General features: G+C 42.0%; 1 protein-coding gene across 2 annotated transcripts in view; it reads right to left on the reverse strand.

Moving 5' to 3' along the window:
* The window catches only part of TTC39A (tetratricopeptide repeat domain 39A), a 50,157-nt gene extending 27,356 nt beyond the window's left edge, over positions 1-22,801 (reverse strand). Inside the window, exons 1-5 of one of the 2 annotated variants that reach the window (XM_055814783.1) lie at positions 22,475-22,801; positions 11,274-11,378; positions 3,552-3,683; positions 2,808-2,884; positions 2,298-2,365 (exon numbers count right to left, since the gene is read on the reverse strand). In XM_055814783.1, coding sequence (XP_055670758.1) covers positions 2,298-2,365; positions 2,808-2,884; positions 3,552-3,683; positions 11,274-11,378; positions 22,475-22,515 — 423 coding nt within the window. In that variant the 5' untranslated portion in view covers positions 22,516-22,801. Of the gene's footprint in view, positions 1-2,297; positions 2,366-2,807; positions 2,885-3,551; positions 3,684-11,273; positions 11,379-13,507; positions 13,633-22,474 lie in introns of those variants that run through there. The other variant, XM_013294621.3, reaches the window with a different exon arrangement.
* Between the last annotated feature and the right edge of the window lie 1,265 nt (positions 22,802-24,066).

Raw genomic sequence — 24,066 nt, forward strand, 5'->3', positions numbered from 1 at the left:
TAACCTGAAGAGAGAACTCTTCAGTCTTGAAACTTTCTGGTGTCAGTTTCTTGCCTCACTCATTGCATATAATCTGTCATTCTGGCTTGTTTTGATACTTGCTGTTACTTTGGGATAGGAAGACTACCTGTGATTTAGGAGATGATCTTTCTGTGATGGTATTTTAAGAGGCTGTATAAGGCATTGTGGAGAAAACAGCATAGGTTAGATGAACATTTGGCCCAATTGTGTTCATAGGTATGTAAACAGAGACAGAACCTGCCTCCAAGAGCTTTCCATCCTTCTGTAAGTCAGGAGGATAACTCAATCCAATCAAAGTTAGTTCAACATCTTCCGGACTTTGCTTTCTGTAAACTAGTATAGGAAGCCTAATGACCCGAACTGAAGAGCAGGGCTTACTCCTGCAGCCTGCAACACCACCACCAGCCTACGTCCTTTACAGTCATCCTTCAGCAACTTTATCAAGAATGATAACTGAGGACAGAAACTATAACCATAAATGAGCATGTAATTTCTGATGATACATCCCCAGAGACTTGAATCCCAATCACATGCAAAAGAAATAACCACAGAAAAATGTGTTTCCTTTTTCCTTTGTTCTGTAGAAAAAGAAAGTCAGGTTTTAACTAGCAGCTGGGGTGAGGTACAGCATACCTAACCGTATGTAAAGGTTCAGTTCTATTTTCCTTTGAATGGAAAATGGAAAGAGGAAAGAAGATGGTTTAAAAATGTTTAAATTCAGAATACTCATGATACCAACAACAGAGATAAATAATGTGAGAATAGTACAGCCCTTGAAAAATCCTGAAACTAATTTTAATGTGTTTTCAACTGGATGTGGTCATTGACACTAAGCTTCAAATCTAACCCACTTCAATAGCTGTTGGAACCAAGTGCGTTTGTTTAATTTTTAAAACCAGTTCATGTGTTCATGAAAAATTAAACACAGAATAGAAGAGGAAGCAAATACACAGACATTCTTTATGCAGAACAGGACAAGAAATTATTTTCTTACTCTTAAATCTTTCACATACCTATAAATGCTTTTAAAAACAGACGCCTGTGAAAATAGTGCTTAAAAACAAGAGGCACTGCCTTGAAACACTCTTTTCTTACAGGCACAATGAAGAAGTTCTGAAAAACCTTGCTTCCATAGCTTCTGATATCAACCAAACTGTGCTCAGTGCTAGAGGCTACTAATCCCAAAGGATCCCAAAGGAATATGGAAATAGGTGGCTACACCCTGGCCACTTCAAAGTCCATCATCCTACCATAAAGTCACCATCGTCAGCACTCTAAAAACCTTCAGAAGAAACTACTCTGACTACTGTTTTTTCTATGAAGCAGTAGTTTCCCAGCAGAGGGGCACGGCAGATTGCTGAAAAGGGTTACATGGTTCATAAATTATCATAAACAACATAAATCAGAGCCCATCTGGCAACTCCCAACAACTATAAAATCACCACTTGCATTTCATTCTCAATCAGCATCTTTGATCCAAGAAGCAGAAGCCCTTTGTGAACGTGACTTTTATTATCCCTTCTGCAAAGATGGAGCAATCCCACTGTCATGTAGCAAGTACAGCCAAATCAGGAAGAAAAAAATCAGTTATTTCAACTATGATTAACAATCTAAATCGCAAGCTGAAGCCCAAGTAAGTATTGCTAATGTTGATCCATCAAAAAAATCAAGCTTCATTAGTACAGACAGATAAAATTCAAAGAAGAGGGAGAGATCTCCTTCTTTTAAAGACAGGCAGCACTGTTTAGCAAAAAGCATGTGTGGAGCCTATTAGCTATGCAGACCGTACTAGTTGTTCAAGAGCAAACAAGTGAGGAAGTAGCCTTGGGAAAGCAAACCAACCTGACTGAAACAAAAGTCTTGAAAGTCTTGCTTGCATTCTAGCATAGCACAGCTTCAATGACCATCTCTTTTTTTTTTTTTTTTTTTTTTTTTTTTTAATCCGATATCTCAGCACACAGTGTTTGAAAATCGGTGCTTACTGCCGTTAATTGCACACATTCAAAAGGGACTGGAGAAGGGCATCATAGGGGACTCAGTGCTACGTGTATCAACATAAGGATTTTTAGATAATCATTAGGGATAAAAAACCCCACATTCTACTATCTCATCAGCAGATGGTCCAGATAAAATCCAGATTTAAAAATCCAGGTGAGACTCCTACACCACTAGGTCAAACTAGGGTCTTCTACCATTTCACTAATTTTAAGAAAAGAAACCTGTATAGTATGCACTTTTTTCTTCCCCCTCCAAAAAAGCTACACAGGAATCCATACCTGGAGGAATGTGAGTGCTGCTCTCTGAAGTAAACATTCAGCATAGCAGATTTCTGCATGGATTTCCTCTAGCATCACGTGACGAGGGTAAGAAAACAAATAAATCAGACACAAAGTAATTAAAACCCACTTATTAGCTCATTAATATAGATAGGAATAAGATCACAAAGCTCAAACTGAGAAAAATCTTTTCAAAATTTGCTATAGTGCTTAGTTCTAGACTGCTGAGGTAACCCCAAACAGAAATGACACACAGGTACAGAAACTTTGCAGGAATTTCTCTGGTGCTTTCCAGGAATTCCTGGATCTAGAAACTTTCTAGACATTGGTAACACAGCAATTGCCAAGACACTGATCCAGCACATGCCAAATAATTGATTTTGTCAGTGAACTCACAATCTGCAAAAACACTCTGGGTGAACAATTCTACACAATTCAAACTGCAGATTGAAAAGAAAAAAAAAAAAAAAAAGAAGAGGAAAACATTGTGTGTGCTAGGGACGACGTTACCTTCAGTGAAGTGTTCAAGGCTTTGCCTATGCACAAGGTTGTTGATAGAATCAGCTACTGTAGATTTCTTCCTAAATCTGTAGAAAAGTGAGTTTGGTCATTCTGAACATGAAGCATCAACAACAGAGAACCGTATCATTCAGCTGGCCACCCATACACTCACTAACATATTTCTAGTGCTCACCAACCCTCTGTCATGTTACCACACACACAAACTTCAGCATATTTCATACAGAACTTAGTCAGCGTGGTCCTCCTGGGATCTGTCTTTTACCTTTCACATGCAGAAATCTGCCTTGGTGAAGGAAGGGGACAAGGGTGCTTTTTGATTTATTTTCTGTGTGTGTACGTGCGCATGTGTGTACAGAAGTAGGAGTACAGTTGACTCAAAGACAGCTAGCTACAGTATAGCCATCACCAAATCGGAAGATCCTGCAGTGTCTGTAAACCGTAAATAACTTCCGGACAGTGCAGAACTGGGGCTACAGATATGACAAAAATCTAACTGGCAGAAAAAGATACTGCAGTAAACTGAAGTTTTCAAGACTAGACCACTGAAAACCCTGTTGACCTCATAACTGAACCTCCTTCAAGCAAGAGGCTGGACTAGAAGACCTCCTGATGTCCCTTCCAACCTCAGTTTTCCTATGATTCTATGAAATTACGTGTCCTTTTTTAGCCTTTATGTCTTTCAAAACTTTCCCATGAAGGGACTATTCATTGACTGAATTGCGCCACACTTACTTTTGACAGGTGGCTTGAGCTTCCTTCATTGTGTTTCCTGCATTCAGTATGTCCTGAGGATCAAACGTCATCATAGCTTGCATCTCCAGTATGGTGGCATAAGTCAGCGCGTGATACATACTGTCTTTAGTTCTGAAAAAAACCACAAGATGCAAAGCACAGCTGATTTGATGGTATTATTACTTTTAAAAAACAAATACAAATACAATTCTAGAAGTGTATTTGCCTGATGATCAAGCTCTACATGAACTAGAAATCAAACACAAAGGACATGCAAATTAATCAAGAAACATTATAGACCGAGATTTGTATAGGAAATCATGCCTACCACTCTGGTTTCAATAACTGTGATAATATGTTCCAATCCTGAGGTGAGGATAGGTATTTAACATACATAAAGCACAGGAACTAACCATGTGGCTGACCGTTCAGGAATGACAGAATCGTGTGTGTGTGTTTGTTTTTTTACTGGTGTATTTAATGAATACTGCAACATGCGACACAAATCCAGACATTCTTCTAATTTAGGAGAGTTACTAAGGACAGACTCAAGGAGGTAAGTAATCCAATACTATAACCATGGTCAAAGTAGAATCTTCTTCAAACAAATCTTCCCAACAGAAGCATTCCAGTCTATGTCAAGCATTACAGCTTTTTCTTCCTCGCCCTTTCTGCTAACCCTCCACCCCAATCTGTTCAACTTCTGTATTATTCTTTGTGATTTCAGATGGTTCCCCTTTTGAAGAAAGCCAAAAACTTTGGTATTAGTGCAAGGAAAACAATTAACTCGCACATCCAGCCACTGCCAGCATCTTTCCTCTGGCAGGAAGAGGTGTTTATATATTGAACACATTTACAGCATTCAGCCAGTACCTATGTACAGTATAATCCTCTGCAAATGAATCAAAATACCTTCAGGCGTACAGGCCCAATAAAGATGACTTGGGAAATATGTTGAAGGGCAAGTTCAGATGGATTCCTGCCACAGAAACTCTCTGTTGACCTTGCTAATCCACCCCTGACAAACAGCACAACTTAGACAAATACTACTAAAGCGACAATTGCTATTTCAACTGTGTACACTTTTAGAATAGATTGGGTAGTTCTATATGGCAGGGAATATTCAAAAATACTTGCAGTCAAACAAGGATATCCTTTCAACAAAATCTCCACCCTCAGCACAGCTATCCTCAATACGTGTACTTCAGGTGGTTTTTTTCTCAAAACGAGACAATTCATTTTCTTTTTCTTTCAAGGAGGAAGTGCAGTGCCAGCAACGTGTCCTTGCCACAAATAGGGCTAGTGGGCTGCATTAAGAGCAGCGTTGCTGCCAGCAGGTCGCAGAAGATCCTTTCCTTCTGCTCAGCACTGCTGAGGCCACACCTGGAGTATTGCGTCCAGCTCCAGGCTCCTCAGTGCATGGACATACTCAAGAACGTCCAACGAAGGGCGATGAGGATGATTTAGGGACTGGAACATCTTTCCTATGAGGAAAGGCTGAGAGAGCTGGGACACTGTTCTGCCTGGAGAAGAGAAAGCTCAGGGGTTTCCTATAACACATATATATATATATATACACACACACCTGAAGGGAGGATGCAAATGGGACAGAGCCAGACTCTTTTCATTGTGCTTAGTGACAGGACCAGAAGTCACAGGCAAAAACTCTGCCTGAACATCAGGAAACACACTTTTACTACTGGAATAACCGAGCACTGGCAAAGCTTGTCCAGAGAGCTTGTAGAGTCTCTATCCTTGGAGATACTCAAAAGCTGTCTGTACATGGTCCTGGGCAACCATGTCCAGGGGGCCCTGCTTGAGCCTGTGACCTCCAGAGGTCTCTTCCAACCTCAAACACCCTGATTCCGTTGGTTTGTTTTAAGGGCAAAAGCCAAACTATAAAGACACCTCAATTCATTTAATTCCTCCCCGGAAATAGACTTGCCTTCCCCAGGTTTGGTATCTGTATTGAACTGAAGGATGATTTTAAGGATAATTTAAGACAATCCTACATTAATCAATGATCTAAGAACTCACTGTGATGACGTGGATCCCTTAAAGTTTTCTAACAATCCATACATTATTATGCATTAATTCTTTTGCTTGATGGAGTAAAACACCCTTAAGTATTTCTCAAGAGTCCCTGATGTTTGGTTAGTGCTTTCCAGAACCAAAACATAACATTGTCTACATCTAAAGTAACCCCCCCTAGATGACATTATGCAATAAAATCATCAAAGAAACATTCAAGTGATGATACGAACCTCACTTTCTCTGTATATATATATTTTGAGATGTAGGGATTAAAATAATACCTAGCATTGGTGCAGACAGTGTTACACACATATCTGGTGCTTCCCTTGCCAGCCTTCATAGGATGATGGTTACTTTTTCCAATACACACGGCACACAGCAGGCTGAAGAAATTTGCAGTGTACATCTTTAAACTCCACTACAGTCTGTGTTTTGTGGCTGTCCTTAATTCCTAGTTGCCCTCATCATGTCCACAGTTTACCTAACAAGCTGGTCTAACCAACATCTAAACAATTTAGCAGAAAAGCCAGTTTGGGAAATCACCTACTGCCATAAGTGCTAGGAACTCCAGACTATGCTAACAGCCATCTCATCTCCAACGTTAGAAGAACAGACATAGTAGGGAAATGAGTTTAAAATCCAGTGGAGTCAGGACAGAACTGTCTTGGCCTCCTATGTGAAGATTCTTTCAGTAAGCTGATAACGTAAGGTAGAAAATAAAAAAAGAGCATACTATAAAATGCCAGCCTGATAAAAGCGTTCCTGTTCATTTGATTAATCAGCCTCAACAGGTGCAGAAACACACACTTCATCTCATGTTAATATAAAACCCTTCCAAAGGTTCAAATTCAAAGCACAGGGAAGGCACTAAAATAGTTCCCTTCCAAAATTCTAGAAATTTGTTTTCAAAATCAAAGCAGATAAAAGATTAAATTCACTGCACTAAAAGGAAAATTGATACTTTTCACATATACATGGTGAAGGATTTCCCTCTCCAGTAATTTGCTTAATACCAAATCACCCCTGCCCTAACCAATGGTTTCATCTATTTTGCTATTAATAATTAATGTTTATCATTAGTAAACTGGTGTTTATCATTATTCAACTGGTATTTATCAACAATCATTAGTCAACTTGTATTTATCAACACTCAAATTATTCTTTTTTTTTTTCCAAGAGCTGGGATGTGGGTAAAAGTGCAACCAAATGTAACAGTTATCTACACTATTTATACTAACCATGCAAGTACTGTTGCCAATAACATCCTGGCATATTGCCAGAAGTTTTAAAGCCTGCATTTTATATGGATGGATACAGAATGAAACTTGACAGCTTTTTTTTTTTTTTTTCTTCTTTTGATTCCTCAGCAGCACTTTCCCCAGGACATTGTTGGAGTTAACAAGCCTTTATGACATAAACACAACTAATATTCTGATTAATGACTTATCCCAGTACTTGGTATCACATGACTGCATAAGAGGATTATAAGTAATATCTTTAGGCAGTGATGGGAGTTATGCCACATGCTTGTTCTCCAACTACAGTGCAATCATTATCGTCTTGTAGCAGTGCGCTTTCTTGAGAGCTGTTGCAGAACGCTTTTATTCCTGCTTGAGGACAGTGACAGCTCTCCCCTCCAGCTGAAGTACGAGAATCAAAAACCTCGGCTTGGTTTGACTTCAGAATTAACCCAGGGGCTGGTATTTTTTGCCAAAAGCACAGTACCAAAAATATTTTTGTGGATCCTTTTACAGTAATCCAGCAGGCACGACATGCATCACCAGGTTACAGAAATCCCAGGTTCAAGTCCATGCCTTGATTTAGTATCAAGATGATTCTAACAAGTAAACCAAATTCAACAGTACAGAGTGAGAGAGACCCTCCCGCAGACCAGCCAGCAGTCCGTTCATCCAGGCGTACCCAACAGTGAGACATCAAAGCCCAAATCTAAACCACGTCAGGAGAACGTGGTCCCCCAGAGCCTGAAGGCTTTCCTCACCTTTGATCAGAAGTTCCACCCATGTCTAAACAACCCGCTAGACCTATTGCTTGGGCTTCCATAAAACCTCTCTGTTTTGATGAATCGTTTTCCAATAAAAACCTGCTTCCTATGAAAACTCCCCACCAGTATTAAGTTCACAACTAGAAAAGACCACTCTGATCGGCCACCAGGAGGTTCGCTTGTTACCACAAGCCGCCAGAATGGTCTGGGTCTGGCCTATGCCAGAAAGCTGCAGTTCGAGAAGAGAAGCCCTGAGCCTTTTTGATCTAAGCCATTCTCCAAAATCCACAGTCTAGTAAGTTCTTCCATCTAGGAGGTGAAACCAACAATTAAGTCAGGTTTTGGCAGCAATGTATTTAATTACAAAGACTATAAAAGTCACATTCTTCTGGACTCCAGGCATAAAAGGAGGAAAAAACCCCTAGAAATAATGACCTTCTTCATGTTCATGATATTCTTTACAATAAATAGCTAGCTTGAGCTTTCTGCAGAACTGTGCACCATCAAACACTGCCTAGAGCTTCACCCTACCTCTGTGTGCTTCCCCTTACTCTTTTCACTCCTCTCACTTTGACAATCACACACTACCTTTGTTACATTGGTTTCCAGAGAAAGCTCCTCCATCCCACTGAACAACCTCATACTTGCTTTTTTTCTACAGGGGTAAGAACATTTCACCACACTATGAAGACAGCCCTTACAAAAGGCTTCCATTCCTTAGTAACCTCTTTAAACTTTTTAAAGATCAGAATATATAAGATAACATTTAATACTGTAAATTAGTTTTATATTAAAAATTCCAGTGATAGTAAATAGTACCACAGAACTACACTATTCCAACAAGAGTTGCACAAATAACTAGCACAGCAGTAACACAATCTTTTCACACCTCCCTGAGACACTCCCACATCAAAGGACTGAACTTACCCCTTTCAAACAAGGTCATTCTAGAATTAATCTAGAATTAATAGAATTAAATAATCTAGAATTAATAATTCCACCAAACACCACCAAATGCTTTTTGGAGGCTATTTTCAGAATAATGTCAACTGCCTGGAATTAATCATTCTCATATTGTTCTGACAATATTGCAAGCAGCAACACAGATGTGTTGCAGCTCATCCAACGATCCAGACTACTCTGTGCCATGAATTTATTTTTATTATTTACCATTCTCCCAAGTGATTTGACATATGCAATCTATCAGGTGATTATGTCATACTTTCCTACAGGATAATTATTAAAATATTAAACATTTGTCTTGGGGAAGGGAAGGGGACATCTCACCAGAATCAACTCTTTCATTAACAATTACCTGTTTGCAGTTACATAAGGGCTAAAATTAGTCAGCTTTTCATCAATTTACTGCATGTACCTCCGAGTTGAGAAGGAAGATGAGATTTTTTTACCCCACTCCAGTGACTGGGCAGTTTCAGTGTCACTCATTGTCACAGTTAACAGGTTACATATTGAAAATCACTGCTGTGCTTGGTGACTGATTTTAAGAACTCTTTAAGAAATTCCTTATGTGAATACTTCATATAAAACATTCATTTAATTAAACTTAAAGCAGAAACCACAAGGAGTCCACTACTGTACTGTGATTGTTAATGACAATAAAAAGAAAACTGACTGTAAAACCTAAAAGGCGGCTGAGGAAACAGGAAAAGTTATGTAACACACAGCAAAAACACCAGATCAATTTTTTTTTATGAAACAAGATCTCTTCTTTATGATGGATTTGCTTTTCTAACAGGAAAAAAAGAGCTCTACCTCAACACAAGTCTAGACACCATCCTCAGATATTTATTTCTAAGCTGCTAGGAAAGATCTTCCGATTTTAACTCTCATACATTGCCAAATCTGCTCTCAGTTACACATGGTACAAATCAGTTGAAAATACACTTATTGTGGAAGCCAAATGTGAGTAATTTAGTGAATCTGCAATAATGTAATACAGAGCAGAGTATGTCCTACAACATAAGTGGCAAAGCTGCAAAATCTATGATATGAAATTCTTTACAAGCATGTAAAAACTGAAAGTATTTCTTTAAACAAAGATAGTATGTTTACGGACTGTGAAAACCAATTTCAAATCTCAGCACGCTAGAAGGCAATAGTGAGGAACTGATGACTCCTAAAGAAAATACTCAGTATTACCATATGTGCCCACTCTACAGCTCTTGTCATTCCCTAAAGAGATGGAGTGTGTCCATAATGGATATCATCTGTGGGGAAATTTAGCATCCTGTTTCTGCATTACACTCACGAAGACCATAAGTCTGTATTTTCCTCACTGCCAAAGGCAACAGGAATAAGGGCCTCCTCATAACAGCAGGCTAACATGAAAAATCAGTTCCAAAATGGTTTTGCAGTGTGGAATACAGTCAGGTACAAAACCAGAGCATCAGCTCGTGAAATATGTTCTGCAGAGCCCAATAAAAGGTGAATGAAAACCATATGCAACAAAAGAAAAATGGATTAACAGACACCACATCCCTACACACACCCTCCCTACCGTGGCCTCACTAGCTTCTGCAGTTTCGGAAACCTCCTTCAATAAAGCATCTCCCTATTTTATGCTAAGCACCGAGGAAGCATTTCCAGATGGGCACAGGGGCTCTACTGTCAGAATTTAATGAAACCACAGTTATTCTTCTTACCATTTTAATGATACCTTCTGATGACATAAAAACACAAACCAACACTGCTGTGAATAAAACCAGTATTATTAATATATCTGAGCCTACAATTCATCATGAATGTCACAGAGTGTAGTTCCATGGTTAAGCTACTGATTCTGACATTAAAGACTGAGGCTGGTATCTCAGCAAAGCAGGTATGTCATATTCACTATAGTTACCCCAATACATATCAAACACATACTACTGCATTACCTATGAATTTTACTCATTTCATATTCCAGTGGCCTGAAAGAAGGCATGATGTAATTTGCTGACAGCTCAAAAATAAATGGAGCAAACTGGGGGAAAAAATGCGAATCAACCACAGACTTCAACAAGCCAAGAGCACAGGTAACTTCAGGACAGGGTATGAAAAAATCACAGACGCTGTAACACAATGGTTTTTAAAAGCTATTTTATAACCACACTGCTTGCAGCTGGGCCACTCATTATATGCTGGGCTGCAATGCATTCAGGAAACAGAGTGCATGACCACTACACTGAACTGCAAAAGCTGTGAGAAAGTTTCTGCAAGTGGTTATTACAAAACAACAAAACCCCAAGAATTCATACCTAATGGCTCTAACCTGGCAATTCATGGTCAGTTGCTCATTTAGACACAAAGCTACAAATTCTCAAATTCTCACAGTGTACAGAAAAATATGGGGTGGGTGGGTCGGCCGGTGTGTGACAGAAGATTGTTTTTATTCTTCCAGGAACAAGAATCTCACATACTGTACTACAGCTGAGGGGCCACTTCTCTGGACAACAGTTCTGTACTTCTTGTACTTACCTCTGATCAATCTTGTTATTTACTCACCCAGCCATAAAGCACTTACTCTGTCTTCCCCCAGACTTAACACGTGAACTTACCACCCCCTTCTGAACTAAACCTATGCAGTCTTATCAACTGTGAGAACTAGCTGTCTCGTCAATTCTCCTGACAGACAGTGAAGCAAAGAAAAATAAACAGAGGAAAACTAGTAAAAGTAGCCAACTTACTTTGCTTGTAAAGAAGCCAAAGCATCCGAGAACTTGTTGTTAAGAAATAGATCCAGAGCTGCCATACATTCATGCAATGCCTTGTTGAGGTCTGATGTAGGTGACCTGCCAGAAGAAGAGAGAATAAACTCAGCACATCTGTCCTCCTTCTACCAGTGCATTACCGCTACGTTCGAACCCCGCCTTCTTCAGTTCTAGTCTTATGTATAATCTTACATATAATCCCATATATAATCTGCTATTCCTTTTCCGGCAATTGCAAAATATGAAAGTGACTTCCATTATGTTTGTGGGGATTTTTGTTTTGTTTTGTTTTGTTTTAACTACACTCTTATCCTGTGGAAAGCAATTTAAGTTTTGTACTTGCTGAAAATAAAATAGACTGCACGTACTGTAAACAAGGACCCAGACATGCAGAAGTTACCATGTGGGAGCATGGTAATTTGATGAGCTCAGGTGTCAGGAACACAGAAGCACTGGGTGACAATGCACATCTGACTGAGCGTAAGGCTGACAGAGACTGCAGGCTAGTGACACGATGATCATGTTGTCACTTTAAGGATGAGACATTGCCAAACTGCATCAGATTATTGTATCGACTGCTGCTGGAACATCAGCTTCAGTTCAGCTCATGTCCAGTATGGCTCCTGACCAGTAGACCACTACAGACTTGCAGGTGAGTTTAAATTTCACATTGTGCATGCTCCTGGAATCATCACTGTCCCTATGAAGTGCTACTGCACTCAAACAAAAAACCTGCTGCTCCATCTCAGCTCAGAAGATTCTCAGTGGCTTACTCTAGCTGTACTTTCCTCCTGTACAACATTCAGATGTCAGCCTGACCTGTCACAAGGGTTCTCATCTGGTCTTTGGGTTACTGGCAACAGGATACTGCAGACGAGCCGAGTAAGTTTAGTTCAAGTTCATCACCACCAGAACTGCTGGACAAAAAAATCCACAGAAGGAACAGCAAGGCCTTGCACTAACGTTAAAGTCACCTGGCCAATGTTAAGAGAGTTGAAACATCTGCATCTAATGCTCAAAGAGTTATACTGCACTAGTATGTTGCATACAAGCCTGTACAAAAAGGCTCCCCCAATGAAGTACAAATATCCTCATCATGTTCTGCACTAGGAACAGCTGTAACTGATGTGATCTGTCTTGTGACTTTGAAACTATGTTACTTCCTTTAAAATAGCACAACATATAGCCTCCTGAAAGGAAAAACAGAAAGCAAAGTCCTGGTATCATCTCAAGGAAAAGACAGGGAGCACAGAACAAACCCATAGCATCAGTAATAACCACCGACTGCAGCAGTGGTTTGGTTTAGGTTTTAAGAATAATGACTGCAAAGAAAAAGAGCATAATTATATATATGAAGAACAGGATTATAAATTTGAGAGAAACATTATACGACATTGTTCATAGTGTCTGTTGTCATCACGCTTCAGATACACTGCAAATCCTTCCGCACCCAAGACACCCTCCAAGTGCTTTGCAAACATTGATTAACCAAGTCTTGGCATTTGTCCCATACAATAGGCAATATCATGTCCACCTAACCATTGTGAGCCTTACTTACTGTAACAATTAAAACTTTGCCAATTACTGTTTACATATATTACAATTCTTACCTGCCTTTTTTACAGGTCTGTGTTTCTGAACCAAATAGCATATTTAACACTATACAGAACATATTCTAAAACATTTTAAAATATTTAGACTAGTAACATTTTATGTGGGGTTTTTTTGTTTGTTTCTCGTCATGCAGGAGCGTTACCCCATAATAAGTAGAAATAAACCTTTTCAAAATACTCCTTTGAAACAGAAAGATGGCAAAGAAAAAAATACTGCTGAAGCTCAAAGCACAAATAGGATATATTAATTACTCGGCATTTTTTCTGGAATAAGAATTATTAACACAGTGCCACCTTCAGCAGCAGCGAAAATAGAAGTTGCACACTTCCCTGATGCTCCAAGGAAACCTGACATTTCCTGTGGCTCCCAAGTAAAGGGCTAAGACCTGAACACAATGCACACCTTACATAAATGCTACAAATCAACGTTTGTTGCTGTTAACAACAGGGAAGAAATCCTTTAAACCAGAGAGTGCTAAGCATTTTAGCAAACTGATTAGTCATGCTTCAGTGGGCTGCAGATTCCCTCTTGCTCTCTCGACAGTAAGATCTGAGCTGCCTCTGAGCCAAATGGAAAATGCTGTGCACTGCTCTTACCTTTCTGTTAAACTTCTCGTGTTTTCTGACATAGTCATTTGTATGCCCGCTCAGCATTTAGGCACGAACATCCAGCGGCGGCAGCAGCAGCACTCGGTGCTACTTACCCAGCTCAGAGTGACAGTCACAGGGCGAGCACAGGCTGGGGCAGCGCCTGCCTGCGGTACCCCACCCTCTGATTGGTCACTACGGATGGCACGATGAGAGCTACGAGCATCGAGCACCACTGAGTCCCTTACAACATACTTCAAATGAGCCATGTGAGAGCCAGCCCGTGACACATGAAGCCCATGTATCAGTGGATACTACCAAACGTGGAAGGTGCAGTCAGCTGTCAGCCTATCTTTGATCTACAGACCTGCCTGACATCAGTGGCAGCATCAGCTGCCTCGCACTCAGTACAAACTAGGCAGAAGTCAAACATCCCTGTAATTACAGATCTGAAACAACAAAAATTACTGTATGTAGCTGTGGACCACGTCAGAAACCTATGAACCAGAATGGAGAGTCAAATGAGGCCAGCTGACATGCAGGAAAACTGAGGCAGTAATTGCTGTCAATGTGAGGAACAGACAAGTGAGGGAGACAAGAAAGGACCTCTTCCCAGCAAGGATTCTCCACAAAACACGCTTCAATCCACCAGTCAAACTGCTGCTTTTTGTTGGTTCCTGTAACTCTCGGAGGTAGTGAGGCTTTACATGTTCTTTGTAAAAATCTCACTTGGATGCCAAGCAAAATGAGGCAAGTTGGCATAAACAATTTAATCAGTTGAGTGAGCTCACCTGGCTGATTTTGCCCCAAATAAAATAATATATACTCCCAAACTGTTTTGCTGGCATGTCAGCGGTACTGGTCCTGCATGTAAGAAAGGCAGCTACAAGCAGCAAAAGCAGTCCCTTCTCCCATGGCAGCTGGACTGTGAAAGTTGATCATCTATGATCAGCTAAATTAGTTTCTCCAAGAGCATCTACTGTTAAAAATGATACTTCTCTGTTCTCCTATATACCGTCTTATTTGTTATGTTATGCAAAGCAGTACCAATAACAAAGGCATCAACTGATGAAGTACGACCCAAAAATGATAAACAAGCAAGGGATAATTTCAGGAAGATGCTCTGAAGATATTAACACACCTGATTGAATCTCTTGCTGTTTTTATGACATCCTGTACAGGAAAAGCCTGTGCTGCATTTGGTAGCAAAATTATCGTAATAGATCCACAGGCTGCCCCATTAACAACTCCATTACATGTTCCTAACAGCACCATGTACCTGGGCCACAGCAGGACATAAAAGACATTACCAGGTTGGTTTTATCTCCAGTTGGGTATAACTACTGGTTGCAACTTAAAATAGGCCAGGTTGCTTCCGTGGTAGGATTGTGAGCTACTCTGAAAAAATTATTCATCATTTTCACTAGCTTTTTATATAATATTTAACTGCACTGTATTTCTCCGAATAGTCTTTAAAGTTCTGTATGGTGAAGGCTCTGGCTGTTTCTGCCCAGTTCTTCAAGACTTGATTTGGTAAGTATTTATTTGAATACCACTTCTCTGGAAAACATATACCCAGATGACCTTCAGCATGCAACCTGTCTTTCCCTACACGTATCAGTATTTCCTTTTAACCAAGGAAAACAAATCTGAAAAATTAAGATCTGAAACCTTTCCAAATTTGGGCCACTTCCCCCTTGGTTTCAGAAGCTTCTTTCCTTTTTTGCTTTTTGGCAGCATGACTTGCAAGGACAGTCATATGGTTCTCACTGTGGTTTTATTATTTATGAACTTTGCCCTGGGGACCATGACTGGGGGTGCTTCACAAAACAGAATTATAGTATCTCCTGTGACTTAAGGTAAGACATGAACTCACTACTCCACTGCATCTCCCTTGTCTCTACTCAGAAGTGCAATTACCGGCAACATACTAGACAATGCCCTTTTTATTTAAAGATCAAATCCTTTTTATGCCAACAGCAATATCAAACAAAATGAATAAGGAGAACTAAGCAAAATTAAATTTCTGAGTATTAATGAAAAGTAAAGCATTTTCAAAAGTAAAGACTCATGTTTTCCATGATCAAAAGGAAGGGGAGAGAAGGCTTTTTTGAGCACGGGAGTCACCACATTTCCACATAGTTTTACTTCACTGTGTGCATGATGTTGACTGTTTTTTTACTGTAAGTTTGCAGCGCACATGCTTTATGATTTGCCATTGGGTTTTACAGATTTCTTCAATAAAAAGGGTCTTGAACCTTGTATTCTGCAAGTGCTGAACTACGGATGCATTTGACTTCAGTAATTATCAGAACTTTGCAAAAAAGGGGAAGTCTGAAGTTTATGCCTTCATAGTAATGCTTTTAATAGTAATTCAAGAACTCCTTCAGTATTGTGAGACATGGAAAGCAAGTTAAATCAGTCATATCCTAAAGTATGGATGAATTTCTCTGCCAAATCTACATTATCTGCATAAGTCAGGTGTGGTAGCTTGGGTAACTTCATTTGGAGGAAGAGAATCAAATACAGAGTCAAGCACAATTGAGCTAAACCAGTACTTGACGACAAACCACCAGAGAAGACCAAGTGCTGGTGACTCAGGAGTTGACTTTCTTCTCATTATCAGGAGACTGGGAATAGGGAGCAATGGACGCACACCGTTTTCCCAAATGCAGGCTAGTCCCAAACATGTAAAGCAAGTGAGATGCCAGAGCAGAGAGAAGAAGCATCTCATGGAATGATTATATTCCCAAAGAAACTTCTCAGCAAAATCTCTGTAACCATACTAGAGACCTTCTATCTCAGGGCCTTGAACAGCACCAGCGCAGCCGGGCTCAGTAATGACTGACACTGCTCTCTCATCTGATTCAGACACATCCACAAAGCTACTCTAGTGAACACCAGCCTGAGTGACCTGCTGATTGCTGCGACAGCTCCCCCCACACCGCACAGCTGGCTCCTGCTTCTGCTGTTACTCCATGGAGCATCCTCTTGCCACAAATAAGAAACCATTCAGCACCCAGCCTTACCACTGGAAGGCAAGCAGAACACAGCTGTTTATCCGAAGGGCTACAATTTCAGCGCAGAAGTTTCCTGTTAAATAATTTTGTAGTATTTGCTCTTGATTTTATTTTATATTTAACAACGCGGACAGCACGGTGTTCTGGCCTCCTCTGCACCCTTTATGTCAAGGGCTGTCTGTGTAACATTCAGTTTCAATTTTTACATGATAATACTAAACTCATGCTGTTAAAAGGCCGCACAAACACTCACAGCACTGGCAGAAAGGACTGGGCTGAACTAACACATAATTTTGCAGCTATCTGCATCAATAGTGAATACACCTGGCAGCACACCTTACTACTACGATGGTGGAGAGCTCAGTATGTACAGAGAAATAACGAGCATTAGTCTCTCTATCTTTACAAACAGATTTAGAGACGGTTGCTTCTAGGCATGTTGTCAGAAAGAAAGTAATAAATTCCTAAACAACTTCTTTACAGAGTATGAAATAGAACTGAAAAGAGATTAGTCTCACATGCCCAAAGCAGCTTCATTTTTTCCGAAGAGGACAGTAAAATCATATTGCTCCCTACAAACACCATGCTACTCAGGCTATCGGACCCTCATCAGTGCTAACACTTCAACCATTCACAGATGTGGGGAGCAGCCCAAATCACATTTCCAAGGTCTAAATTTCAGTTCTTAACAAAAAAACCCAACAGCTAAAGACATCTCAAACACATGAACCTCAAACACCTCAACCAACCTGGCTGGCTGACACACAGCCCAATATGTATGGTAAATACCGTCACTGACACCAGGCATCCTTCCCATTGCACCTTTTCAAAAGTATCACCACTGAATACAGAAATTCTTGCCATGACACCGCTTTCCATTCTCATATTGCTAGCTAATCACAGAGATGTTAGGATTTACCAGGATACACCTGGGATTACTTCCTTGTCAAGTTTGCCACGCCATTCCTAAATCAATGACTACTACTCTTCTAAACAGACGACTGCTTTGAGCAACATTGTGTCACAATTTTTCTGAGCCTGACACTGAAAAAGATCTCTACATTCAAAGAAAACAAAAAGCACATCATTTGGGAAGAATTATTTTCCTCTTTTGCAAACATTTCCCAAACCACACGAGATCAGAAATAATCTTGGATGAACAGCGCTCTCATTACCATGAAAAGGAGAACCAGTAAGCAGTTCTCACAATAATTTGTCACTATTCAGGTTTTAGACAATACAGAAATGTCTTCATAATTCAAAAGCAAATAAGCTAATGCAAGAAAATGAATTCTGCCGTATCCTTTCCTGTTCTATGTGCCAAGCTACTAATACCTCAGCATCTATCTTTCTGTGTTCTTGAACACGTTTCTGGCCTGTGGCTAAGACTCCTTGGTGCTGCAGAAATGCTGCTACTTCTAACAGCAAAGCAATTGGAAAGGTTTAAATATTCATGTTCTCCAAATATTCTGCATAGAGACACAACAGTGATGCAGTTCTGGAATTCAGGATATCTTAGTATTTCATGCTGTCCATGGACAAGATGTACACGTACATGGTAGCAGACTATTTTTGAGGTCAACTCAGCTCTCAAACCACCAAGCTGTTGATGCCTTAGCCATGTCAAAGGTCTTTTGTTAAAAAGGTACTCAAGCTTTCAGTCATTCTGTGTCAGCGAAGGCTCACAAAACAAAGGGATGTGGCAAAGCAGTCAAGTGAGCAGAACAAAGTCCACAGAGTTGGTAGGATTGTGTTCTGCCCTTGGTTCCACCGCTGTTTAACTTGCACCAAGCAGGATCTAGGTTGCATTATATTCACAGCTCTCATCCTGTATCTGAATGGGCAAACAATGCAATAAATTCATTAAGATAAGTTTGTTCAGACAAATAAAAAGTGTTAGTGTCATTTTGCTCTTCCCTTTCCGTGTTGTACTGCCATGACTGTGCACAGAGGGCTAAATGCACCATTGTGGGTGATTATTCCCAGTCAGTAGAACTGTCTGCATCAAACAGAATGAAAAATATAGTCTGGCAAATTACAAATTATCAGCCTAAGCATCCTGGAACTGCATTAACCTAACAAATTAAAAATTAGCTCACACAGGGTCAAACTTGAAAGAAAACAAATACATCCAGCATTACAGAAATTTACAGGATCACTACAATTAAGAGTAATTTTTCATCATAAATCAGTCTGTATTAATACTTAGCAAGTTTTAAAAGCTCTTCTTTTTCACTTCAAATGCTCTACGACCTTTGTCACTTTGAAGGACAGATGTGATCAATATTTTGGGTTTTTTAAGAGTCTTAACGTCTTTAGCCAACCTTATATGGCCCACTTGCTCATTTCTCAAAGTCCTCTAACTTTTCAGTTTTACTGTCTCTGGTCAATCTACGCTTCTGACACAGTTTCTTTCAATTTTTAAAGGTCTAATCCTGTTCATATTAAAAATAACAAGAAATCCATGAGAGCTGCACTAGACCACTGTCATGCACTTGCAATGGTGTTGAGCACATTTAGGTACCCAGGAAACATAAAAGAAGCATTAAGCAAAATGTAAGCTCATGTCTGCCACATTCATGATAAGAAGTCAGACAATCCATGAGATTTGTTTTTTTAAGGACTGCAAGATCAGACTAGAGGTCTGTATTATTTCTGAAATAAGATTCAGCATGAATTCAAGGAGGGATGTTATGCAATTTCCCCTTTCGGATGGATTCTGCATTACCTAGCAATAACAAACGCTGACTGGTAGGTAACAAAATAGTTACCTATGCATCTTACCTCAGCGCTTTGTAATTCTGGTTTGTACTTTTTTACGCTGACTTACACTTCACTTCAGACTTCAGACGGAAGGGATGAAATAAACATTTTGGCCCAAAAGGCATTTTCCTGTAGTACTTAATCTGAGCTGAAAAGTTTCTTGGTTTGGTTTTTGGTTTTATTTGGATTGGGTTGTCTCGGGGTTTTTTTTGCATTAAATCTATGCAAAACGTTTTCAAAATAAAATAAATTACCCTGTAATATGTTTTATTGTAACTTAAAAAACGACAACCAACATGCTTTTGTTTCAATTGCATTGCTTGACAGTATTTTAGGCTCTCATAAAAAAGAAAAAAAAAAGGAACGACACAAAATAATTGAACAAATAGGGGATTGCTGCTTTGCCCTTAATCATTGCTTTACGTGAAATTTCAGATTCTATTTCCCTAAGAGCTTCCCACAAACTGACTTTGTATTTCAGAAGTCATCTGCAAAGCATACTTCACAGTACCTTGACCAATAACAATGCCACTTTCTCTCCAATGAAATAAAAATTCAAGCACAGCACTTCAATATGCCTTTGTAACTGTCTTGAACCTGCTTGTTGAATCAATACTCAAGAACAGAAAACAAAAAGCACTAGTAGCAAGTTTTCTTGGCACTCTATTTCTAAAGACATTTTGAAGAATTATTCTTAGGTACAATAGCTTCAAGAAGCAGACAGTTATTATTCTCACCATTTCAGAATGCAAAAACAACTAAGTGAGCTACCTGAGGATAAAAAGCCTAAAAAAAGCAAGGCTGAATTTGAACTTGGAATCTGAACAGTCTGGGATTTCTTTTTCTTTTTTTCTTTCTGACAAGAAATACAGATGTGTCAAAATTAAAAACTTTGATGCAGACATAGTGAGATTTCATCAACGCAGGATGTCAATTTTAGTTAGAGCCAAAGAGAGAGAAAGATAAAATTACATGCAACTCCAGTACAGCATTCCCTTTGATTTGCATTTGAGATTCAAGCTATTAAGTCAAGTATACCTGAATGACCACCCTAACATTCACACTCTGTTCTGGCAATTGTTTTTTCTACAAAAGATGACGCAAAGGTTTATTATCAAAGTGAAGACAAAAGCTGAATATCTGCAAAATGGGAGGTCATTTTTCATCACCCCTGCTCAAAAAATCTGGCAAGTTTTCAGTTCCAACCAGTCCACTAGACCATCATGTCCTCCAACTATGAGCTAATAATTTCAATCTATTCCTGAAACATATCTGAAACCTAAGCAAACTCAAGCTCAGCCCTGAGAAAACACTGCCTAGAAGCTTCATGGGGTTTTAAAGGAGCATTTGAAGTAAAATGTGATCTACAATAAGGAAATATTTTTTTTTTCCAAAAATTAGCAAAAATCCTGATATATAAGTTTTCAACGTTTTGTAGTACAGTAACCAAAACACCTGAGGCACTTTCCACCCTCGTGCAATGGCACACTGGGCTGTGACAGCTGGTTCCAGTAGATGGAGCTGCGGAAAGGACCCGAGGTCCCAGCACCACGTTCTCCAGCAGCTTCAGCAGCAGTCTGACTTTTGGGACAACCTGCCCAATAATCTAGCAAAATTCAGCAAACTCCTTCCTGCTTCTGAACATTTGTGCCAACCTTCTTCTGCACATTCAAAACCTTCTGAAGAGCAATCCAACGACAACCTCTCAGCCTTTGCTGCTGCTATTAGGGCAAACAGAAGACCTAGAAGTCATTTAATATCATTATTGTAAACATATGGCCCACCTTCCCATGCTGGACAGCAAAAAAACCCCGCCCCAAATGAAAAAAAAATAATTTGTTGGTTCATTGAAGAATTATCAAGACAGCTCATAGAAATAAATCTGTACAGAGCTATTACAAATACTAACACATGTATCATTTTGCATCATTGGCAGGTCTAACACACCGTACTTTTTAATCCCACAGGACTTTCCTGCTTTACGTGACCTCCTACCTCCATTCTCTGTTCTAACATTAATAGAGACACCACCAAAAAGTGAGCACTATTGTGTAGCTCATGTAACCTAAAGTTCAGGAAATATTTTTCATCATGGTTTCTGCAAACAAATGTCTCAGGCTGGTATTTGCTGTTTTCAACTTTAAGATGTAGGGGAAGCATGCAAGCAAAGACGGAGCGCACCAACACTTCATGGAAAGCCACAAACAGGACCCTTTACCACTCTTCCAGGCAGAGAAATGGTTTGCTGACCTCGCAAAAAACTGCACTAAGTTTCCAGTCCTGCACAGATGATAGTGCAGACTATTTCAACGGCCTTATGTCAAACAGGGAATCCGCAAACAGGCCTTTAACGCAGCCACGTCTAAAAGCGAGCGCACCGTCCCACCAGGAAAGAACAGCTTCTGAAGAAACAACTCCCTCACATGCAAACAACGGGAGTTTGTGTGTTTTAGGGGCAGAGGGAGCGCACACGTGGGCAGGAGAGGAGGAAGGGAAGCCATCCACCTGCAGCTGGCTCCGGAGGGCCAGCAAAGGCGGCGCCGAGCGCCCGGCTCTCCCGGCCCGGGTGGCTCCGGGAACGGGCCCCGGGCCGCCCCGCGCCCCGGCCGCACGGCCCGGCCCTCACACAGCACCGCGAACCAAAAGGAATTTGCGTAGAGCTGCTAAAGGCTCGCAGGACAGGTATGCAATTAGCTCAAGCTAATGGTTTTGTCTAAGCAATGAAAAAAAACCAACAAAACCCTGCAAGTGCAAGAACCAGTTTGTGCCCCGCCGGTAGCTGCGATGGGTGGGTAAGGGGAGGTAGGGACGGACGGAGCCGCCCCCCTGGACGGCGCCGCTCTGTGCCCGAAGGGCCCGGGTCCGCCCCGCCCGGTGGTCCCGGCCCCAGGACCGCAGCGGGGGAGGCGCCGGCCGGCGGGCGTTCAGCGGGGCTCCCGACCCGACGTCCCCGGAGCCAGGCGGGCAGCTTACCCGGGAAACCAGCCACCCTCACCCGCTCCGCCGGGGCACCGGCGCCTCCTGCCACCCGCCGCCCTGCTCCGGGATGGGCCTTCCCGCCGCGCCGCCCCCGCTTCCCACCCGGGACGGAGCGCTCCCGCGGCCGCGGGGCCCTTGGCCCGCCCCGCCGGGAGAGACCCCGCTGCCCCCGCGGCCTGAGGGAACGGCCGCGGCCCCCCCGCCCCCCCCGTACCGCGCGTCGCCGCTCCCGCTGTTGGCCGCGCGGGGGTCCATGGAGGCGTCGGGAAGGGCGGCCCCGGCTCCCGGAGCTGCGGGAGGGGAGGCCGGCGCCGAGGGCTGGCGGCGGTGCTCCTGCTGTTCCCCGATGCGGGCGGCAGCCGCAGCCACCTCGCATGGTGTGGTGAAGCAGCGGCGAGCCTCGGCGCATGTTCGGGCAGGGCCGGGCCCCGGCGGAGGGGCCGCCCCCGCAGGTGAGCGGCTGCGGCAGCGCCCGCCCCGCCGCCCGCCCCGGACAGGGCGCGGGGGGTGCCTCGGGCACGGGTTACGGTGAGGCGGCTGGGACCGTCCGGCACGTCCCGCCGTGCCGGTGCAGGACGCGGGGCCGCCGCCGTGGGGGACAGCGGGTTTGCGGCGGCTGCTGGCGGAGGAGAGGGAAGGGAGGAGGGAGGGAGGCCCGCCCTGAGCCCAGGCGGCCCCGCCGGCCGCCCGGGGGGAGCGCGCCTCAGTGCTGTTACCTGCTGCAGCCAGAGCCATTAACTCCTCCTGAGAAAGAACAGGAGCAAAATAAAACCCGTATTTAGCCAAGTTCTGAGTTACCCCGCACTCCCTTACCAGCCTGCTTCCAAGAAGTGTTTGCCCAGGTGGAGCCCTCAGCCGGCCACAACGCCCAGCGGGCCTTGCCTTTGCCATGCATCTGTATTTTAAAAAAAATTCTTCATAAACTGAGTTAAAAAGAAGTTAAACCAATTGAAATTAGAAACAGATACGCAATAGTGGGAAAAAAAAATGGTTCCGATTTGCCCATGATGTGGATTATACCAGCCCTGCAGCCCCAGGGTTCGGCGGTGAGGGGGCCGAGCAGCCTACGGCGGGGCGAGGAGGCCGAGGCACAGCACGCAGGGAGCGGCAGGGCAAACAGGAGGGCTGGGCTGGCATACGGAAACAATGGGCAAGTTAATGGGAACAAAGGGCGTGCTACGGTTAAAAAAAGAATTTATTAGCTGAACACTGAGAATGTGGCTCGTGATGTGCAGAAGGAGAGGCAGGCGGCGGGCCCACCGCACGCGCCAGTGCACGGGGCGCAGCTGTGGTGAGAGAGAAGCCTGAGACAGCTGATCAACTTAAGCATGACACTTTAGCATGACAACAGGCAAAAAAAAAATCATTATTTTTAGATTCAACGAGAGATGTTTAGATGCAACAATCTCAAACACTTAAGATCAATGAGGGATGCTGTAAGGAGCGGCGACAAGCACCTTCACACAGCTATTATGGTACAGGTGCAAACCCCACATTCTTCAGCATCAAATACCTAGTCACATACATCTCGGTTTTTGAATTGTGAAACTCATGCATTCCAGCTCACAGCTTTCATAATGGCGAGAGACTTGCTGTGTAGTTCTGCACTTTGGACACAGCCCATTTGCAACAGCCAGTCACATTTCACCTAAAGAACATTTTTTATTAAGAACCACCCTAGGATATACTCTAAATTGCTTTTTGCAGCTTCTAGGAACTCTATGTTTTAGGGACAAAGCTGAAAAAGCTAAAACAGAAGGACAAATTTGCATCCTTAGCTTAAACGCAATTCAAGTTAGTTACTCC

This window comes from Falco peregrinus, chromosome 10, assembly GCF_023634155.1.
Source record: "Falco peregrinus isolate bFalPer1 chromosome 10, bFalPer1.pri, whole genome shotgun sequence".
NCBI classification, from domain to species: Eukaryota; Metazoa; Chordata; class Aves; order Falconiformes; family Falconidae; genus Falco; species Falco peregrinus.